The sequence below is a fragment of the Pimephales promelas genome, chromosome 17 (assembly GCF_988280905.1).
Source record: "Pimephales promelas chromosome 17, fPimPro1.hap1.1, whole genome shotgun sequence".
Taxonomy (NCBI): domain Eukaryota; kingdom Metazoa; phylum Chordata; class Actinopteri; order Cypriniformes; family Leuciscidae; genus Pimephales; species Pimephales promelas.
The window spans coordinates 23,652,848-23,675,801 of record NC_142785.1 but is presented as its reverse complement, the minus strand read 5'-3'; the positions used below and the strand labels follow the sequence as shown (position 1 = coordinate 23,675,801).

Sequence of the window (22,954 nt, the reverse complement as noted above, 5' to 3'; positions counted from 1 at the left end):
CGCTGAAGAACTGTCTCTCAATGGCAGCAAACAGGAGAGGGTTTGAGCTTTCCTAATTCAGACAGTCGTTTCCGTTTCATTTTCCTGGTTTCAGATATAATGCTCATCGGAGACTTGAGATCTAGGTCATGTTTTTTGCTGACATGCTGTGAGTGTTACTCTTCTTAAACCTGATTTTCTGAATTTTCAAAAGCAATATGTGTTTCATTGAGCTTAAAGTGATTTAGCCAAGTAGGACATGTTCCTGACTTAGCCCTGGTTGGTTGGTTGGTTGGTTGGTTACCACAACATTGCTAGTTGATGGGGGTTATATTTAGGGATTGGTTTAAGGTTAGGATTAGGGTTGTGATTGTTTTAAAAGAGTATTTTTTCCTGGACCAAAAAAAGATTTTAATCCAGTAAATCATGTTGTGTGCTTTATTCAGGACACTTGCTTCAGTCGAACGATTAATTTGAATTCACAATTGAAAAAAGTTGATTTAACTCCAGGGATTGATCATTTTTATTTTTAAGTAATTGTAAAATCATAAGAATAGCCCTTATAGCCATGGTTAACTCACTGTAACACACAGTCTCTTGTGGCTTATTGCTTTAATTATGATAAGATTAATTTAGTGTGTTCACTAAAGTCTTTCAAAAGTGTACTTTGTTATCAAGGAGACAACAGTGTCAGTGAAGAGCTTGAGGTGACAGAAGACGCATGGCATTTTAGGGAAAACAAAATTCACAGATCACATTATGCTAAAGGTGTGTGTATTCAGGAAATAACTATGAAATTTGTCTAATCAAGACTACTCACTTAATAATGTTGAGTTAAAAGTAACCCAACTATGGGGTGGTACACTGCTGGGTTGTTTCAACCCAAATTTGGATCAAATATGGACAAACCCAAATGTTGGGTTAAAAATGTAATTAAAAAATGTACAATTGAAATTGAAAGTTGAAGTTGGGTTCAAATTTTAAATTACATTTTTAACCCAACATTTGGGTTTGTCCATATTTGACCCAAATTTGGGTTAAAACAACCCAGCATCGTTTAGAGTGTATAGCACCTTCCCAGCTGTGGGTTATTTTAACCCGTGCATTGGGTGAAAAGCCAGTTGGGTTAAAAGTAACCCAACATTTAGAGTTAACTATTTATTTTTGCTTATTACATTAACAAATACACTTTGTTTTCAATATAGATTATTTATGATCCACGATTTTAAAAGTGATCCAACATTTTTTTGGAAAATAACCCAACATAGTGAACATAGTGTGTTGGGTCACTAACAACCCAACATTTTTTACTGTGTAAGGAGTGGGCCATTTAATTTCTTTCTTTTTTCATCACAGAACGTTCTTAAACATTATATAGCTTGATATGTTGCTTTGCATTGTTGCTGGTTAAATGAATTGTGTGTGATACAAACAGTGTTACAATTTAACTTCTGAAAAGGAGAAAGTACAAGTGTGCAAATCTAATACCGTTGTCAGTTCTGATTTTAGGCATTGACAATTGACATTGACATTTTTTTGTTGTTGTTGTTCTGGCCCCTCATCCCCACTTCCTCACCCCGTCTCTTTTTCACTCTCTTGTCTCTCAGTCCCCTCCCATTTGTGCTGGCTCTGCACATCCTGTGTCTCAGCTTGAGGATAAATATTTCATTGGGCGTTAAATATAGCTGTTCTCACAGTGAAGCTGATGGAGCTACACTTCCTCGTCAGGACATGGGTTAAGGGGAAAGGGGAGGCCATATAAGACAGGAGATTTGAGAGGACACCCAGCTTAAAGGAGACTCCCCTCCATCCTGGATCAGCCTTGCAGCTGTTCTCTTATCACCAAGGTTATTTGGTCAGACATCCAGATAATTCTGTGGAAACATGTGTTTCCGTTACTGCAGCGTGCTAGCTTTACCCAAGATGCACGTGAAAAGCAGTAGATCGCCTTTGATAAGACTTCAGTAGCTACAGTAGCTGGTTAAGCTTATCAGTTACGTTCACAGCGAAAGTCTGTTATCTGCTACAGTATGTCTTCCGACACATGGCTCATTATAATTCCTCCTCTTATGGGGAAACATGAGACCAAGCAGAAACATAAAGCAGCTGTGTGTGAGCGAGGGAGAAGAACGAGAGACAGAGGGAGATAAGGAGGAGGAAGAAGACGAATAAGAATAGTGAGATATAGGGACCAGGAGAGAAAGAGAGTGTACGAGCTTAGGCATGCATCCTCTGCGCTGGATAATGAATACATGAATCAGTTTGACGTTTTGAGAGTGTGGGAGGCAGAGCGATTTGAGCAGATCAAATGATGAATAACTGGCCAAATCTGCAGCACATCAGGGGACTTGGGGAGGCTAAAGGGTCCTGGGTTTGTTGCCTTGTGCAAAGAGACCTCATAAAAGACAATAGTGTGTAATCTGGATCTCCGGCATTGAGGATTTTACTGCTCCTATTCCTGCCACAGGATATCCGCACATTGGATAGCGTGCTATAACATATCAATTAATGGCCTTTCTTTAACAAGTATAGAGAATCTTGTGCCACTCAGTTTATTATCCATCCATCCATCCATCCATCCATTCACCCATTCACCCATCTATCGAACTTCCTGCCACAGGATATCCGCACATTGGATTGCATGCTCTATAACATATCAATGAATGGCCTTTCTTTGACAAATATAGAGAATTTTGTACCACTCAGGTTATCATCCATCCATCCATCCATCCATTCATTCATTCATTCACCCATCCATTCATCCATCAATCGAACTTCAAGGCTTTTAAAACTTTTGCATACATTGCCTACCTTCTACAATAGCCTTCGTGTTTAGAGCATCTGGTTCGTTTAATTATGTTCATTGGGTTCAGGGACAGAGCACTAGGACTACTGTACATTTCCTTACATTTCTCTACTTTCATGTTCTGTATATTTAATAATATTTTGGCCTATTAATACCGCCTTACATTAACTTTACATTGAGAAAAACAAGGGAGATTGAAGGCTTTAGATCAATGGCTGCTTTCTGTGTGTGCATTTTTCACTATGGGCCTATAATTGTTTTTGTAATGAAGTTAATGACATTTCAGATTTAAATAAAGCATACAATCTGCTCTATGCCCCAACATATCTAGTTTTACGTCATTTGTTTTCTTTCAGTCAGGGAAGATGAGGACCCTTTTATATATGAAGATGTTTGTGAGATGTTTCCTGCTTATGAATGGATGGCTTAATAATTCATACCATTTTTTTTTTCAAGTTATGCGGTTCAAAATCATTTATGGACTATCATAGTGAAGGTTGTGAAAGCACATCATTTGCCTTTTATATTCTACTAATGCATGTGGAACATTTTGCTTAATTAAAGATGTTAGCTTTTAGCACGCTACAACCACTTAGATTTGTTCCCTGTCCTATTCATCATGATTTCATATTTTGATTGTTTTTGCATTGGCAGAAAATGGTTAGACTCTCATGTAACTCGTCAACGCTGCTAGTTTTCTCTTAATTGTCACTTGCATTTAGTCAGGCAGATTTTGTTCAGTCATGGTTGTCATTGTTTCTAGAAGTGGGTGCTGAGATGAGTCCATTTACCTTTCTAGATTCTACCCAGTTATTCTGTCAGAATTTTTTTTTTTCCCTATCAGAGCGGTAATGGGTCTCGTTTCTGGTATTAATCCGTCTTAAGTTATCCATGTCTTCGCCTCGCAGTGGGATTTAATGAGTCAGTCTCCTTTCCTCTCAGGCGAAGTCATCTGTCTAGACAATTTCAACTCTTCTTAACAGAGCCACAAATTGTCTTCCCTCGGTTTTCTCCTGTTCAATTATGGTAGCTGTAATAAACTTTGCTGCATCGGTTTCTTTTAAGTAAAGTTTGTTTGATGTAAATCACCTATTTGAAAGGCATGATGTGATGTATTATCTGCAATACCATTGTATGTTCGGTGAAAGCAAAAATGTATGTACTTCCCTTAGAGCTAGGGTGCCCAATTCTGTTTATGAAGATCTCTTGTTCAAATCCAACCCTGATTCAGCACACCTATCTATAATTATCCAGTACTCCTGAAGACCTTAATTTGGGTGGTTATCTTGTATTGGATTAGGATTGGAGCTGAACTGCAGGAAAGCATATCTCCAAGTGCAGGGTTTTATGGCATTTAATCCTGATTTTCCTACTTCTTCCCTGATGTTTAACATCAATCGCCCCTATTTCAGTAAAAATGCTGCTTCAAACCTCTTACATTGAGACTGACCAGGATATCCATTGTGATTATGTTGATGCAAGCGCAGCTCGAAAAATCACTGTTTACTCTGAAACTTCTTCTGTTTGAAATGCAAAGGTGCTGTGCAGACACTGCGATCCATTATACGAGTTTGTTGCAGTTTTGCTTACCTCATACATGCTGTCATCTGAGCTTTCTAAACTGGAGGAATATCTAAATGAAAAATGGACAGGGTACTCCACTTTAAAAAAAAAAGGAAGGAAAGAAAGAAAGAAAATGTTCATTTCATGGTTGGCTCCATGAAGAGATTAAGGCGTCCTATATTCATATCCAAAAATGACTTTCTGTAGTATCATATCTTACACAAGTAGGCCCTGTAGCACTATATCTCTGTCATTTTTATTAGTAAATCATCTTTTCATCTTCACTGTAATTCAGAGGTGAATGCATAATTATTACTTAGCATAATAAAAATGCTCAAAGGACAGAGTAAAAAATGCTCTTGCAAGACTAAAGACATTAGCAGATCTGCATACTTAATCCGTAGCCTTGGTGTGTTTAGGCAATAATCGGTAGTCTTCATTTATATCCATTTGTAGCCTTTTGCGAGTTTGGCTTTCTGCAGGTTATCTGAAACATGCAGAACCTGTAGGTTAAGAGTGAATGTGATTTCACCAAGTACATTTTCCTGAATCAACATCATTTTTGGAACAACATTCCAATCAGCCAGTCAGATTTGAGGAAGTTTTCAGTTGAAGTCAACCTTAGGCTTACAACCAAGGTTAGATGCTTCTATATCAGTGTTATTCATCTATCATTTAATTTCCCTCTAATTTTAGGGATACATTATGGGTAGGATTAGGTTTAGGGATAGGGGTGAAGACTAAATTTTCAAACAGGACTGTTGAACCAGGATCAACAAAATATGTCATACTTTTTACAACCATTTTTTGTTCTGTACCTCCATAGAACTTTACCCTGCTTAGTTTATATTCAAGTTTCAAATCCAGATGTGAAAAAGTGTCCATACTCGAACAAATAGAGTAATCATTACATATAGTGTCACAGTGGCTTAATTATACTTTATATATAGTATAAAACTACACACTTGACTATTGCATTAACAATTCTGTTAGTACATAAAGTAATACTCTCATCAGATCCGATTCTGACTGAAAGCCACTTGCCTAAAACATGGTTTCTTCTGCTATAAATCAGTATAGCGCTGCTATATGCAGGAAAAACTGTCAAAATATGTTAGTGTTCCTTCCACAGTGGAGAAAGAAGGGAGACATTCAGGAGCCATGAACAAAACGAATGTCATGAGGACCATTAAGTAGTATTTTATTTATTTATTTTTCAAAAATGGAACTAGTTCTCACTCCCCAACTGTAGTAACTTTTGAGTTAAGAAAAGGCTTATTGCAGAAAGTTTCCCCAAGGGCCTGTCGTCTCGACGGGTAAAGGACAGGGCACGCTGTTACCGCATGACAGATGCTTGTGTGTACAGCCATCATGAGCTGTCAGTAAGCAGAAGTGTTCATAGCTCTGAAAGCAAAGGCATACGCTTTTACGCACAAGTCCCGCCACTAACCTCCATTTGTCCATGGCAGGTGGCACCACTGGGTAGGTGTGAGAGGAAAAGGCAAGGTGGAAGCTGTCAAAAGGTGACTGTGTGCGTAGGTGACTTGTGTCATGGCCTGTACGTACTGAAATGCGTACAAGAAATAAATCAACTCACGCAGGAGTTCAAGTTCATTTATTTTATCTCAGAGTAACCACATGGAAACATGACTCCTGTTAATTATATTGAACAATATAAAACTGTTACATTTGATGAATAACTCAAATTTGCTTCAACGCAAAGCTGATATAATAGCCCAACAGCACTTTTTTAGGGATTCCTTCTGTAGCTTAAACTGTTTCGCCAGTACATAGTGGAGTTTCACGGACACGAGCGAGTCGCTGAATTATTTGCTCTAAAATGATTAGTTCAAAAACAGATTCATTCAGGAATCAAACAAGTGACTGGATGTCACTAAGTCATTTACTGAACCAACTCTTTTGAAACACTAATTCATTCAGGAATGAAGCAAATGACTGGCTCCAAGTTAGTAGTTGAGTCATATACTCAACTAATTTGTTCAAACACAGATTAATTCATGAATAAAACAAAAGACGCTCTTTGAGTGCGTCATTGAGCTATTTACTCAACCAATTTGTGATTGGTTCACACTGACATTGAATCATTCTGCTTTTCTTTATGTGGGAGTCACTGAATTTTGCATTTTAATCATTTGAACTTTCTTATTATTAGCAGAAAAACCCAGTCACATACTGTGTCTTACCATGTATGTTACTCAAAATTAACTTTATTTTATTGGACTGTTAGATAATAGCAATCACACTCATATTGAGTATGAACAATTGGACAAATGGAGTGATATAAAACAGTGAAACGTCCTGTTGAACTGTAAATCATCTCTCTCTTGGGATGCCGCTGACCCATCAAATTAGAAGACCAGGGCACACTATTTTATAATCCAGGATCCCATAAATATGCTCTTAAAAACATTTTTTATTAGCAAAGACCGGATACAGTTTACTACTTAATTCATTCTGATGTATTGACATGCATTATTCAAAATATGCAAAACACCACAGAATCGCCGGGGCTTATATGTGATGCATGGGTCCCAGAAGCTCTGTATGCTCAGCGGTCAGACACAGGCTCCCTTGCCTCACTACACCACCCAGGAGAGAGCAGCAGGGCAGTGGGCAGCAGTGCATGATGGGAAAGCTAACTCCAGGTACCCAGAAGACCTTCCAGCTCTGTGTGTGTGCAGTGTTTGATGTGCAGTAAACAGCATAGAAGAACCCTGCTCATTCTGATGTCTCCCCAGAGATATGCCAGTGCATGAGCACACTAATGAGCAGGGTGATTACGGGAAGGCTTTCAGGAAAATGTTACAAATGTAAATGTGCATGGCTGTCTCTGCCTTGACAGAAAGCATGTGTGTTTTTACACATAGATGTGCACGGTTGGCTCGTGATTATAGTGATGTGTTTTTAATATTTTAGATTATTTTTCCTTTCATCTGTTCATTTTGTGTTGTGGGACTAGAAAGCGAAAGATAACTCTATAGGGAATTGTAAATTAGAGTTAGGAAAGCCACGATTTCTAAATTGGTTGATTATTTTTGCAGCTGAGTTGTTGAACTGCTACATTACATAATACTCAATATTGTGTGCAGAGATGACTAGAACATCCGCCTGTAATTTGCTCTCATATTCAAAACTACTTGAATAGATTTGGACCTTAACTACTGTACGTAATTGCATTTCAAAAATATTTGTACATTTCCGTCATTACTTATTACAAATGTACCTGCTGTCTTTTAGTGTGTCTGTCTGTATTTGTATATGAAGTTAGAGTGTAACAATAGTCTGTCACAGTCCACTTTACCTCAAATGAGCATAGTGTTCAGTCATTTAGTTTTTCTGTCATAACTAGTATTGTTGCGTTGTAGCTACCAGCTACAACTTTTTAAATAAAAGTTTTGTTTGAATTCAAATGCATTGAAACTTTGACAGCAGGAGGAAAATATTGGATATCAGAATTCTATGTAAAGTGACAAAAAAGAAAATATCTGCCAGTGAGAGAGAACACTATGCTGAAATGTCTCATCATGTAGCTTCTTTCATTTGGAATACATTTTGCTACAATTTCACAGGTCTTCTCAACTACATTGGAGAGATACTTTTGTTCTTCTGAATCAGATTACATACACACTCTCACATAGGCACATTGTTCATTGCCCTTAATGGGATACTCCACTTTTTTTTTGGAAATAGGCTCATTTTACAACTCTCCAAAAAAAGACAAAAAGTTGAGTTTTACCGTTTTCAAATCCACTCAGTCGATGTTCTGATATTTAGAAGAATATCAGTAACCAGACAGTTTCTGGTCTCATTGACTTCCATAATATATTTTTTTCCTACTATGGAAGTCAATGGGACCAGAAACTGTCTGGTTACTGATATTCTTCTAAATATCAGAAAATCGGCTGAATGCATTTGAAAATGGTGAAACTGAACTGTTTAACTCTGGGGGAGTTGTAAAATGAGCCTATTTCCAAAAAAAAAGTGGAGTATCCCTTTAACATACGTCTGCCCATAACATAACCCTACCGCCACTCGATTCACAATGTTGACATCACCAAACCGCTCACCCACACGCCGCCATACACACTGTCCGCCATCTGCCCGGTACAGTGAAAACTGGGATTCATCCGTGAAGAGAACACCACTCCAAAGTGCCAGACACCATATATAATGTGAGGATTTGCCCACTCAAGTTGGATACAACGATGAATTGCAGTCAGGTCGAGACCACAATAAGGACGACAAGCTTGCAGATGAGCTTCCCTGAGACGGTTTCAGACAGTTTGTGCAGAAATTCTTTGGTGATGCAAACCGATTGTTGCAGCAGCTCTCCGGGTGGCTGGTATCAGACGATATCGGAGGTGAAGATGCTGGATGTGAAGGTCTTGGGCTGGTGTGGTTACATGTGATCTGCGATTGTGAGGCCTGTTGGATGGACTTCCAAATTCTGTGAAACGCCTTTGGAGACAGCTTATGTTAGAGAAATAAACATTCAATTCACAGGCAACAGCTCAGGTGGACATCGCTGCAGTCAGCATGCCAATTGCAGGCACCCTCAAAACTTGCAATATCTGTGGTATTGTGCTGTGCGATAAAACTGCAGATTTTAGAGTGGCCTTTTATTGTGGTCATGCAGCCTAAGGCACACCTGTGCAATAATCATGCTGTCTAATCAGCATCTTGATATGCCACACCTGTAAGGTGAATGGTTTCCCAGATAGCAAACTGACATTGAATAAACGTGGAAATATGACATCGAAACAACGTTGATCTGACATTGTTTTGCTCATCGAATTAACGTTGAACCAACGTCAGACGCGTCATTCTTTCAAAACTAACGGAAAATCAACTTGAAATCAACGCGTTGTTTCAACGTTATGAAAGCAAACCAATTTTTCGATTTTCATTTAGCTTTGAAGAATGCCGCGTCTGGCGTTGGTTCAACGTTAATTCGATGAGCAAAATCAACGTTGTTTCAATGTCATGAGAGACGTCGTTTCCACGTTGATTCAATGTCAGTTTGCTGTCTGGGTTATCTCTGCATCTTAAGGAGAAGTGCTCACTAACACAGATTTAGACAGATTTGTGAGCTATAAATGAGAGAAATATGCCTTTTGTGAACATATTAGTCTTAGATCTTTGAGTTCAGCTCATGAAAAATGCGGCAAAAACAAATGTGTTGTAATTTAGTTCAGTACCCAGACAGCAAACTGACATTGAATCAACGTGGAAACGACGTCTCTCATGACATTGAAACAACGTTGATTTGCTCATCGAATTAACGTTGAACCAACGTCAGACGCCGCATTCTTCAAAGCTAAATGAAATCGAAAATTGGTTTGCTTTCATAACGTTGAAACAACGCGTTGATTTCAAGTTGATTTTCCGTTAGTTTTGAAAGAATGACGCATCTGACGTTGGTTCAACGTTAATTCGATGAGCAAAACAATGTCAGATCAACGTTGTTTCGATGTCATATTTCCACGTTGATTCAATGTCAGTTTGCTATCTGGGTATGGATAGATGTGCCTGAAGCATTGATGTTGTTTTTTGTCCAATCGCTCATCACATATTCAGAATAACCCACTGGGATTTCTGATTCAATTTTGAACAGGGGTAAGACTGTTTTCATGGAACTTATCAAGGGACTTACTTGTGTAGATTGCCTTCCGGGGGAAAAAAAAGTGGTAATTTTAAAGCAACCAGGATGAATCAAATGTTATGACAAACCATTTTGGGAATAACAAGAGGGGAGGATTTATGACTAAATAACCAGAAGCTGAGCAATTATCATGTCATGCATGAGCTGGCCGTCCATGAAAGCACAGTGCCTGATGTGCAGAGAGTGTTCTCGAGTCGCAGGTGCACGGTGTGAATGCAGTCAGTTTTGTTCTCTGATGGCCTCAACTGGTGACGGCCAACCTGAGATTTGATGAGATCTGCATAGTCATCTTTATAAAGTTCTTTATATTATACCTGTTTCTGTTAGATTTTGCTGTGTTTGTAAAAGTTTGTCTTTACATCAGTGGTTTGAGGAAATCATTACCTCTCTGCAGACCTAATTAGGCTGGGTGGTGAGGGTCGTCGCCCACAGTTTCCGCTCTTTTTCAATAACCAATAATCAACAGAAAGCAACAGAATAAAGCATGCATTGTGGGTGCTATGCCTCAGTTCTGTCCCTGCACGCTTCCGGCACCTTTGATTTAATAAACTCACCAATAATCACTCCTGAAATGAAGCTAATTGCAAATAGCTCTTTTGAATCCCAGAGCATTGATTGCGATGCTCATTAATTCGCTGATCACTTCCACCAAACCCCTTGAAAGATTTATTTATTTATTATACTGGATTTCTTCCCCCTCTTTTAATATAGTCCTGTGCTATGATTATTGCATGTTCTGGCAGTCCTTGCCTGCGGATGGGCTCAATACGGCTGCTTTTATGAGCATCTATATTAGAGCTGTAGTGGCGAGAGATCAGTCCATAAGTAGCCCTGGGTCACACAGTAAACACTGCTGATTGCTGATCGACTGGCCAGTCAGCAGCAGTATACCAGTTGGGTTTGAAACGCCACTCTGGAGAAAAATGAGACTAATAATCTACCCAACAGAATCCTCCGTTTTAACAACAAAATGTGCAGATCAATGGTCGTTTGATCAATGCTTCTGAGATGATTTATACCGAGGCATAAAACCCACCGTTTCTATATGGACACTTGAACTAGGGGATATGAAAAATCCAGTCGGATGCTGTCTGAGGGCTAGGTTAAGGCATTTGGCGCTGTTATTGTAGCGTTTATGGGTGCAAAGCAGTCGCTTTTGGCTATGGTGCGCAATGGAGTCAGCCATCGCAGCTTTCTCAAATGAACGAAGCCTCTTTGATCTCTTTTTCTAGTTTCAAAAATTTTCTAATCCTTCATCATGTTCTGCACCAGTGACCCGAGATTTATCCATCAAGACGCGAGAACAACAGATTGATTTGACCTTTCCAGTGTGACTGCAGGTGTCTGGTGCTGTTTGGATTGCCTTGTTTTTAAACAGGACGCATGCTCGCAGATGTAGCTTTCGAGTGGGCAGCGGCAATGTCTCTGCTTTATTTCATTCCGTGGCAGATGTCTGGGAGATTATGTGTGTTCATGTGTGCATGCTTTCATAGCATTGTTTTCTGCTTATGGACATGGTTGGTGGCGGTACGTCTGTGTTAATATGTACCAGGTGCCTCAGGCCTTAGTTTTGTATTCAGAGTAACTGCTAACAACACAGCAGATGTTGATGTACATGTTGAAGTCAGGCAAGCAAATAAGGGTCAGAGGAACCAGATTCTTTGGGCAAGGTCCAGATTAAAAGGTGCAGGCGATCTTTTATAAGCAGCGGTCCTTCATGAGATTAACTGTTTGTGTGAATCATCTCTGCATTTTGTTGAGAACAACAGGAAGGTGCTAATGCAGGCTATTTAGCTTCGACCAGCATGATGATTCATTCTACATCATCCTTAATTAAGGAGGTTATTTTTTGTTCATAAATTGCACTAATTAAATATATTAAAGAGCCGATGCATTGTGGCTCCACAGTGCTACAAACATTCTGTGATAAAACAGGAAAACATATATGTTTGGACCACAAAACCAGTCACATTTATACATAATCTGAAAGCTGAATAAATAAGCTTTCCATTGATGTATGGTTTGTTATTGATAGGTCAATATTTGGCCGAGATCTAGAGAACCAGTTGAAAATCGGTGAAAATCTGAGGATGCAAAAAAAAAATTAAACATTGAGAAAATCGCCTTTCAAGTTGTCAATGTATTTTAACGATTGTGCTGCATTCATTCACAAAAATAAATGTTTTATAGCCTGGGAAAACCCTGACGAACTTCCCAAGCCCATTTCCAATCTTTCCAAATTGAGGCACCAATCACACAAGTCGAGACGGGATTTACACGATGATGATTGCTCTGATTGGTTTTAGGTCTATCCAATTGCGGCCAGAGGCATTTGAGCGATGTCTGTTGGCGACGCCCCTTTTGGAAATGGGCTGTGAATGAACCTTCCCCAGACCCTGTCTCAGTTGTGACTGAGAAGGGTCTGATGTCAACCAGGCTGAATGTTTTATATATTTACAGTAGGAAATTTACAAAATACCTTAATGGAGCATAATCTTTACTCAATATCCTATACATTTTTTTTTTTTTGCATAAAACAAAAATTGATAACTTTGGCCTGTACGATGTATTGTTGGCAATTTCCACAAATATACCTGTGCTACTTGTGTCCACGGTCACATACTGTATGTATGTTTTGTCCATCCCTCCATTTATTATCTCTGTTCGCCTGTCATGAAACCCTTATACCCCATATAAGCTCTATAATAGTTTCTAGAACATTTTCTAGTCTTTACATGGGCTCATTTGTAATCAGTGAAGTGATTATGAAACCATCGTACTCGAACGTGTGATTCAATTAACGCCATTCATGTCATAATATTGAGAACTCATTCAGATGTAATTTTATCACATTATGGAAATGGGTGGATTATTAGTGTTTGATTCATTTGATTAAACTTATTTAATCTTGATTAATCTCTTTCTGTCCCCCCTCATCTTTCTTGCACCCTCCCTTTGTCTCTTTCGCTCGCAGTTGCCCCTACAACATCCACCGTACGTTCCGAGTTCTTCAAGCCATGCCAAGACAGTCAAGAGATGGCCTTCTGTTTGAATGAGGGAGAGTGCTTCATCATCGAAACAGTGGCAGGTGTACACAGACACTGCAGGTGAGTCTCTCTCTCTCTCTGTGTGTGTGAGTGTGTGTGTGTGTACAGTACGTGTGTCAGTCGTTTTCCATCTTTACCATTTCTTCACTGACAACAACGATTTTTTAATGGGTTTTTTTGTTGTTGGTCAGAGAAACACCATTTTTAATGTACATGTACATAATAATGTGCATAATGACTAATTCATGTGTATATGCTAAGAAGGAAAAGACTGAGGTCACTGTGTCACACTAAATCACTAAAATACAGAGCGCACATTACTCCAGTGAAAGGAGGAGTCATGCTGAACGATATGGTCTATTTTGGACATCTTGGCACATGCGATAGCAGTTTGAAAAGCCAACATTTCAAGAGTATAATTAGAACGCCTTGTTGGAATGACTTAATGACTTAACCTGAAGAGTTTGATTCGTCCAGCTTGTTCAAAGATGAGTGGCTTTGCTTGGAACGAATGGAACGCATGCTGTTTGTGGTGCTGCAAATAAAAGAGTCTGTCATTAATTTTGATATGGTCTGAACTGTTCAATGGTGTAAAGCTGCTTAGTGCAGAATTCCTCAAGGCAAGGACTGTAAGCAAGGTTTATAACCAGCTCTAATTTTTAAAATAGTGCCAGAACCGCACCGCACTAAAAATAGACTTGACTAAGCATCCATTCACAATGTTACGAAGTGTAGCACATGTTTAAAATCAAAGGAAAAGCAGTGAGGAGTGCAATCCAAAAACATGCACATGACCCCTAAGTGTTCCTGCAATAATTGTGCAATGGCACCGGCACCGATACTGAATCTACAGTAAAACGAAGAACGTCTCTGATAAGCTATTTATTTATCAATCAAAAACATGCAGCTTAGCCTGTGTAGTCCAATTTCTGAATGGATAAATATTTTAAGATGATTAATTTTGAGTGAATAAAAGACATTTACAACCAATGTTGTTAGATTCCTGAATAAATTATTATATTATTATTATATAAATGAAACAAACACGAATAAGTTTGTATTTAAGGGTCCAATTTTCACTATTAACTAGCTGCTTATTAACGTGCATATTAATAACACTGTGATATTGTATGTTTATTAATATAAAGCACAAATTGATGCCTTATTCTGCATGACCTTATTCCTTAACCCTATCCAATACCTAAACTTAACAACTACCATACTTAATTAGCAACTAATTCATAGTGAGAATTGGACCCTAAACTAAAGTGTTACCCAATATTGTGTTACTCCCTAAAAAAAAGTTGAGGGAATAAAATGAGGGAAATGCAAATTCACTCCTGTACAGTAGAGGGTGCTGCTTAAATAAACCTTTCAGCTGTGCTGCCATGCTGGATTGCAGAAAAGTTCAACACTTCAGCAATGAAAACATAAAAATGAAACACAACTGGGGTGTCTATCTAAAGTCATTTTTGCTTAAAAGTATTAAAGTGGATCATCAAAGGTCAGCAGCAAAGATATTGGTTAATAGAATGATATTAAATACATAAAGCATTGGTTAATAAAGTGAGATTAAATACATAAAGTATATCTAACATATTAATTATTGCTGGTCTGCGTAATATTCTGAGTTTGCATTTCATACAAAACTGAATCTGGTTTTGAGCAAGTGAGATGAGTAAAAGTATGCTTACATTTTGTCTAGATCTACAATAACCTAATGTTTACACAGCACACATAATGGCTCTGCACTTTACTCTCTCAGCATGGGGACAGGAGAGTGGTCAGTCAATACATGGGAGTAACTTGCATTACTTATTTGAAAAGGTAACTCAGATATTTTCTTTAAAAGTAATGCTTACTTTACAAGTTACCTGAAAAAGTAATCTGATTACATAACTCGTGTTATTGTAATGTGTTACCTCATCACTGTTTATTAGTGAACCAAATGCATACAGGTAAAGACTGTCTGTGAGGTTTAAATGTGAGTTAATGACTAGTTTTTATATGGCAATGTGTAGCTGACACGCATAGTGAGATTTTTTGATAGTATTTTATAAAAATAAAAGAATGATGTGTTACCGCATTGTTTGTTTGTTTAGTGTTGGTCTAAGTAATTTTTTATGGTCAGTTATTTGTATTGCAACCATGGTTGCCCTAAAAATCATTAATAAATCAAGTCATTCATATACAGATTGTTTCAAAGCAGCTTCACTTTAATAAGACTAGAAAATAATTGTTAATGTTGGCATTTATGTAACAAATTCAATTTAAGATGTAAAGCAGCTCTACGCAAGATAATAGTGTAATTTTTCAGATCAATTTAGTTCAGTGTTGTCCCAGTTCAGTACAGTAACTTTCAAGGTTGCAAAGTTCATCAATTAGGAAACACAGTACATTTCAGCTATAAGCGGCTCAGCAGAAGGCATTACTTAAATTATTTAAAAAAAATTGTTTTTATCCTATAGAGCAATGAAATAATTGTCTTTATCTTTGTCTTTATTTAATTGTCTAAATAAGTCTGTATAAACAAAAATTTTGTTTAATTTTTTTTTTTAAATGTGCTTTTTATTGATATCACCTTACCGTTCAACACATTCTCATCCTTTGGCGTCATATAGGTGACGCCATATGACATTTCGTCGAAATACTACGCACATGGCACCCTTTAGCGTCAATATAACATGCTGTTAGGTTTAGGTCTGGGGTAGGGTTTGTGTCTCATATTGACACTAAAGGATGCCATGCGCGTAGTATTTTGACGAAATGTCATATGGCGTCACCTATATGACACCAAAGGATGAGAACGGGCTGTTTGGCTGTGGAACTGCATCTCTTTCTTTCTTTTCAAATATTTATTTCTTAAATATGCTTAAAGTATCAGTACTGTCTAGAACCATTAGGGAACAAAATAAGAAGCAGAAACGTGAAAATTTCCGTCTTTAGCTGTAAATCTGAGGGTGCTTTGCCATGAGCCGTGCTGCATGCAGATGTATACGTTTAGTGTTACGCCCTATCAGCGGATCTGTTTACTGCTCCCCAAGCCCCCTTTCATCGGACAGACCTGCCTGCTTCTCCTCCTCATTCAAATGTAATAATGTTTTAAGTGTTTTTTTATATATTATTTTATTTTATATTTGTATTATATTATATTTTAAAAATAACCTTGACTACCTTTAGGCTAAAGGCTTAACACGGGCTAATGTTCAGTATAGCAGCGTCCGGAAAATGTAATCATGTGTTTTACCCATATTATTGCAGTTATTTCTCTCCCTCGTTTTCTCTTTTATCCTTTTTTCTGTTTTGTTTTTTTTTCCATTTGGCCTTTTATCAATCCCACTAATGGGATTGTTGTTCCCAGTCATTGCCATGGTAACAGATATTTGGTGTTTATTATATGCACACAGATAATATAGAGCTGTGTCCAAGTGCTGCCATAATAAAAACTATTTATAATTTAATGTTCAAAGCACAGAGAGGGTGCCTCCAATATCAGTTGTTTTTCCATTTGGAAATTATTTTCCATCACCTTCATTACATCTATAAAGTGCACAGAGGTAATATGAAAGCTTGGTTTCTCATAATAGCTGCGGACGTTCATAATAAGTAAATGTGATATATTTTTGTATCAATTAATTAAAAGTTAGATTTTAAAGGATGTCGTGTTTCTTTATCACAGTTATTTGCCTGTAACTGTGGAATGATGGCAGAAAGAGAGCTGGAACAGTGAATTGTGGTGTTAGGATTAATAAACAGAATGTGTCTTTCACATTCAGGAAAATCTGACAGGAGGGATTGTTCGATGCACTTCACTGGAGACAAATGATAAAGACGTACATGTATAATGCAGAAGTAGAATCTTAGACACCCTGGTAGGGGTATTAAGGAATATGACTTGACTAAATGAATCATATTAATGATGACGATATCCTCTTTTTCAAGTTTCTTATCAAGCACTCTCTTTTCCGAGGAAGCAGTCGCAATTAAGCTGTCAGATCTCGACACAGTGTTAATCCAGGAAGCTGTCTCCCCTCCTTTTCGCTGGCCTCAGGGAGGACTCTATGCACTCGTACCCTCTTTAACATCCAAATAACATCTGAAAGAACAGGAACCAATTAAGACTAAATAATTATGGAGTGCATAAATACACCAATCTTCATTCATGAATACAAACATCCTACGCAATCTACCTTAGCATTGTCTTGGCTACAGCAGAGACTGTAAAGAAGATTAAACAGACACAAGGAATGGGGAAGGCATGTGTGTATTGTAGGCATGTGACGGTACCAAATTATGGTTTTGAATTGCATACCAGGTTGAATAGATAAACACATTTCAATGTTGTCATCTAATAGAAAAAATCAGAAGTGCAAAAGAACATAAATATAAAGAACAAAAATAAGAGCATTTTCAAACCAGTTTTTTTGGTTCAATCTTTTCTAGGATGCCAGGTTTTAATGCATTAAAATGTCAAATGTGTAACAAAATTTATATGAAGGGGGAAATGGCATCTTTAAGTATTAAACATGGGCACTCTTGGTAGAAAGGTTTCTATATAGAACCTGAAAGGGTTCTGTCAGGCATATAGAATATCATATAGAACCTTTTAGGGGTTCCCATCATGGGATCATTTTATGGATTTAGTTTTGATTATTTTTTTATTACATTTTATCAATTAAACAGTTCTAAAACAAACAAAAATGAAATGGCCTGTTGTGCATGAAAGTGTTTTACAATAATTTAAAGCATTTATCCTTATATAGAATTTATGAAATGTTATAGAGCCCCACTGAACCTTTTTGTCTAAGAGTATACTGAATAAATGTGAAAAGCTTGATATCATGTAAATGCTGTTTCACATGCTTTCTTCTCCAAGACAAGTCGGTGTCAGAAACAGAAAGTTGCAAAGATGCTGCTTTGTTTATATTATACTTCTAAGCACCTACTGTCAGAGAGTTCATTTTGCATTTTCATTCAGTCTGTCTGTGCCACTGATTGGTTGTGTTAAAAGCACAAAGATGAAGGAGAATGAATAAAACAGTCTTTAATGACAAGCTCAGGAAAACAGATAGGAAAAATCAACGTATTTAACACAACGTAACGTCAATGGAGACTAATGGAGATCTTAGGGCTTATAAGCACGGACTTATAATCAAAAGGAACTGATGAGTTAATAAATTGGATAACCGATGAATTAAACAAGGCTAACAAAGGAACAAACCAGAAAGCAGATCAGAGGACAAGACAGATAGGCAAAAGAAAGCATACTCGTTACATCATGGTCCCTCCTGAAAAGGCACATCCTCGCGCCTTAAATAGTCCAAACTGAACCTGAGGACAGAGGCGGGGCCAGGGGGATGGCTGAGCTCGATGGAACTGAAGGCTCAGGCAGGTCGACCTCTGGCCAACGCGAAGGCCTTGGAGGGACGAGAGAGCCCGGGGGAGCCATATTGCTGATGGTTTCCGGTGGAACCAAGGGAGGGAGGAGCCTAGGCGTAGCTGATGTGTCGACAGGCCGCGGTGGAGTGATGGGTTTAGAGGCTAGAGGCTGAGCCAGGGGATCCTCTTTAATGGGCTTAGCTAGTGACTTGAGTCTCTGAGGCGGATCCTCACGTGGTGTTGGATATGCAGAGGGGCTGAATGGAACCAGCAGAGGCAGAGCTTCAGAACTGGCTGTTAGAGGAGGTGGGAGAGGGAGGCTGGGACCTTCCACCTCCAGTCACCAGCACCCTCCCCACCAATGCAATGAAATCTTCCCTGGGACCATCCACTGGAAGGCGTGCCTTGTACCTTGTTCAGGTTGGTGCATAAGGCACGCCAGTTAGATTAAATTCTGTGTGATGTTCCAGTGAACAGTCTCCCTGCTCCAGGCACAGAAGCTGGATGGTGGATTGGTCCAAAGGGAAAAAAAAAACCACAACAAAAATTAAACTGTATCGGTCAGTTCTTCTGTCACGGGTTGGTTGTGTTAAAAGCATTAAGCCGAAGGAGAATAAATAAAACAGTCTTTAATGACAAGTTCAGGAGAACAACTTAACGCCAATGAGAACGGACCACGACTAAGGGAAAACTGCAGGCTTATAAGCATGGACCAATCAAAGGGAACTAATGAGTGGGATAACCATATAGTAATTGGATTACAGGTGAATTGAATAAGGCTAACAAAGGAACAAACTAGAAACCAGGTCAGAGGACAAGACTGACAGGTGAAAAAAATACATTTTTTTTTTAATTACAGTCTGCTGTTTTCAAACAAATCGAAAAATTGGACAGTTTTTTAACCAGTTGATCGAAATGAAGCTAATGTGCATTCAAACCATTTAAATAGTCCAGACAATAATAGGAAGGTGTCTACAATTATTCACTGCGTTTAAGAGCCCACAAAACAACATTGCATTTGGTTACCGGATTATACCGCATTACTGTAAACCAGCACATTTTTAGTTTATCGGTAAGCAGTTAAACTTGTCAAGATAATCAACATGGCATCATGACTTTTGCGTAAACATACACACCACTTACAAGTCAAGTGGCTTGTTAGCTATACGTCTTTTGAGCTATCCGCGTGTATATCCACGCCGAAACGAACCGTGTTCTTTTGCGTGTATGTCCGAGTGATTCCGCGTGTATGTACACGCCGTTAAATGTCCGAGCGAAACGAAGCAAAATGTAGATCTACATCTGGGGAGCGATATTTTTTTTTTTCCTAGGATGGTAGGGGAAGACTCATGAATGGTATTAACCCCAGTGAGGGGTAGGTTTAGGGACGGGGTTGGGGTAGGTCATATACAGGTATTTATAAATATACAGTAATGTAACGTTTAGTCAACGGCGTTCATAAACACGCTGAAAAGTGATTATGCGTGTTGATAGCACGCCAAAAATGGAAATACGAATTGGCGTGTCATACATACGCAATTTCATGAGATAAGTCTGAGATAATGGAACCTATCACAATCAAATACCGTTGGCTCATGAACATCATGTCAGGTGGTAGCAACTCTGGTGGCTAAATCTGAATTCAGACAGCACACCTGCTGGTACTGTCCTTCCCTTTTGGCTGCTCAGCTGGTATAAAGGATGAACATCTGCGGATACTTCAGTCTGGCTGTTTAAGTGGATTTCTTACATAGTGGACAGACAGATCAGAGCTTGTTAACTGAAACATGCATGTTTAAACACAGACATCTATTTGAATATAGGATATAGGAGATGAGAGTTTGTTCTGGTGATTTGATACCCCTCTAAATGTCAAACTCAGCAGCTTTGGAACAGAACGAGGAAGCTGAGACAAAGATGGAAGGATGGGAAAAGAGATGGACGTATGTGAGACAGGAATGTTATGAAGTGCCGCTCACATAAAATCCTATTATGTTTTACTGAGTACTCTGGGTTTAACTGTACTTTAACTATTCCTTCAATTTATTGGCATTCTTATTTATTTGTTGTCTGTTTTACCGTTGCTGTAGTTGTTATTGCATAGTGGGCATGATGGCAGATGGAGTGCTCTCTGAATTGAATTTGATTTGAATGGAGAGGACTGAGGGAGCGAGTGATAGAAAGAGACAAGGCGAAGAAAGCATGGAGAGCCTGTTTTTCTCCCCTGAGTGAGACGAGAAGTCGCAGAGAGAGCTTGGCGTAATTAATCATTCTAAGTGCACTAACAATAAGAGAAAAGGGAAATAAACATTCAATAATCACATCAGATGGGCGCCGTGAACAGGCCTTTAAGAACCCCGGGTTGAAGGAGGTCAGCTTTTATGCTGCAGAGTACTAAGACACCAAACGCAGCAACATCTCCAGACCAAGCAAGGACACGTCCCTCAACTCCACATTCATTTTACAACACACTATAAAGCAGAATTCAATGCAGTGCTTTATCCATGGGTGGGGACACCTCTGCTTTGTGAGGTTCAATCTGATTATCTGTACAGAAATGATTGAACTGAGATTTTTAGCTCTAGGTATAACATTACAGGACACAGCAGATTTTTAAACATTTTATTATAGTGTTTTATTGTTTTAATTAGAAATTGAACGGTTTGAATGTAATATCTCGATTATAGTGAACAAAATGATTCAATGGTTCAATTTGGTATTGTTCTAATATAGTTTTTGAAATTCAACTATTTTGTATATTTTGTTATAAATATCTTTACACTGTCATGTTTGATCAATTTAATGCACCCTTGCTCAAGAAAAGTATTAATTTATCTCAAAAACAAAGCTTACAGACCCCAAATGACTGGTAGTGTATACATTTGTTTTTGAGATTAACTGCTGTTTTAATTTTTTTATAAAAAAAAAAAAAAATGAATTAAAAAAATGTGGGGGTTGAGACGCCCACCATTCAACCCGAAAGAAGTCGTATAACCATTTCAATAATCTGAAGCTGTTCAGTTAAGCTAATAAAAAACTGCACAGAATCCCTTTAATCATTATAGATATTTTTAAGTGGTTAAACTGTTGGTGCTCACCCTGTGTTACAACCACATGAGCTCATGCAATCATTGGTGTTGTTAAAGCTATGCTTTAGGATTTGAGCTATACAAAAAACACTTTCAATCTGCCATACATGATCCCTATCATTCCATATACAATAATTTGATTATTTGAAACATGGGAAGTGGGCTGATGTGTCACAGTGATTTACTAGAAAAAATACAGAGCTGTATAGAGGGCTGTTTCTACTGAGTTTGCACTCACTTAAAGTTCTGTAAATGACTCCAAGTTCATTAATTGTTTGGGCACTTGTTTTATGGCTCAGTGCATGTTTGCTTGTGACTCAAGGGCTTGACTGATGCATGTTGACATCATCGTTCACTCTAATTAATGCAATTCTTGTGAGTCAATGGCATTGTCTCATCATCTCAGCGACTTTCATAATTGGTGAAAAATCTACAATCGGCAAATACACCAGAAGCAATGTGAACTTTAAGGTGTTCGTATACACACTCAGCCAATTGCAAGAATTTCCTCTTGTATACAAAGTCACAGTAAAAAAATATGCAAACTCTGGTATAATTCCAGAGGTTCAGAGAGGTTTAACTTATATAATTGTTCTTCTAATCACACATTCTTAATAGAGGCTACAACTGCGAAGTAGAAAAGAGAGCGAGAGAGATAGTGAGAGAGGGGGAGAGAGGTGGAGAGGAGAGGGAGATGCAAAATACTTTTTGACAAGGCGTCCCTTTCAAGTCTGAAGGTTTGATGTGCTAATTGCATGCAAATATATGCAAACGAAACTGCTTGGTGCCCAAACCCTGGCAGAATGTGTGAGACAGAATTGCAGTCTGAGGAGCAGAGTGTGTTGGCTATAAATAAAGTAAAGTCGAAATTGTGATTTCACATTAGCCTATTTGAACAAATACCGCATTTTAGGTACAAGGGCAGACAAGGGGACAGATAAAGAGCCCATCATCTGTGATTCCTTCCCCCCCACCTATCCCAATTTGCACATCAAAAAATAAATTCTGATTAGAATCTTGTGCATGCACATTAACCCGATCGCTTTATCGTTTATCAGTCTGAATTCCATTTGAAACACAAGGTGTGGTGTGCCAACCGTGTTTTAGTTCTGTTTTCCCTGTTTGCGTATTCATCTCATCTCAAGGCGTCATCTAACTGACGCCTTGGGAAGCATTTTGACCATGCTTCAATATCCGATGAGGCACCCTTTAGCGTCAGTTAGATGACGCCCTAGGATCGCGTCTAACCCTAACCCTACCCCACACTTAAACCTACCCACGTCATCTAACTGACGCTAAAGCGTGTCTAAAGTGTCAGATGTTGAAGCATGGTCAAAATTGTCAGTTAGATGACACCTTGGGATGCAGCCCGTTCTCATCCTTGAGCGTCACATAGAACGCTATATGA

At 38.4% G+C, this 22,954-nt stretch overlaps 1 protein-coding gene across 3 annotated transcripts in view; it reads left to right on the top strand.

Moving 5' to 3' along the window:
• nrg3b (neuregulin 3b) overlaps positions 1 to 22,954 on the top strand; it is a 147,291-nt gene that overhangs the window by 72,835 nt on the left and 51,502 nt on the right. For all 3 annotated transcript variants that reach the window (XM_089122212.1, XM_039664949.2, XM_039664948.2), the window contains exon 2: positions 13,006 to 13,138. In XM_089122212.1, coding sequence (XP_088978338.1) covers positions 13,006 to 13,138 — 133 coding nt within the window. The remainder of the gene's footprint in view (positions 1 to 13,005; positions 13,139 to 22,954) is intronic.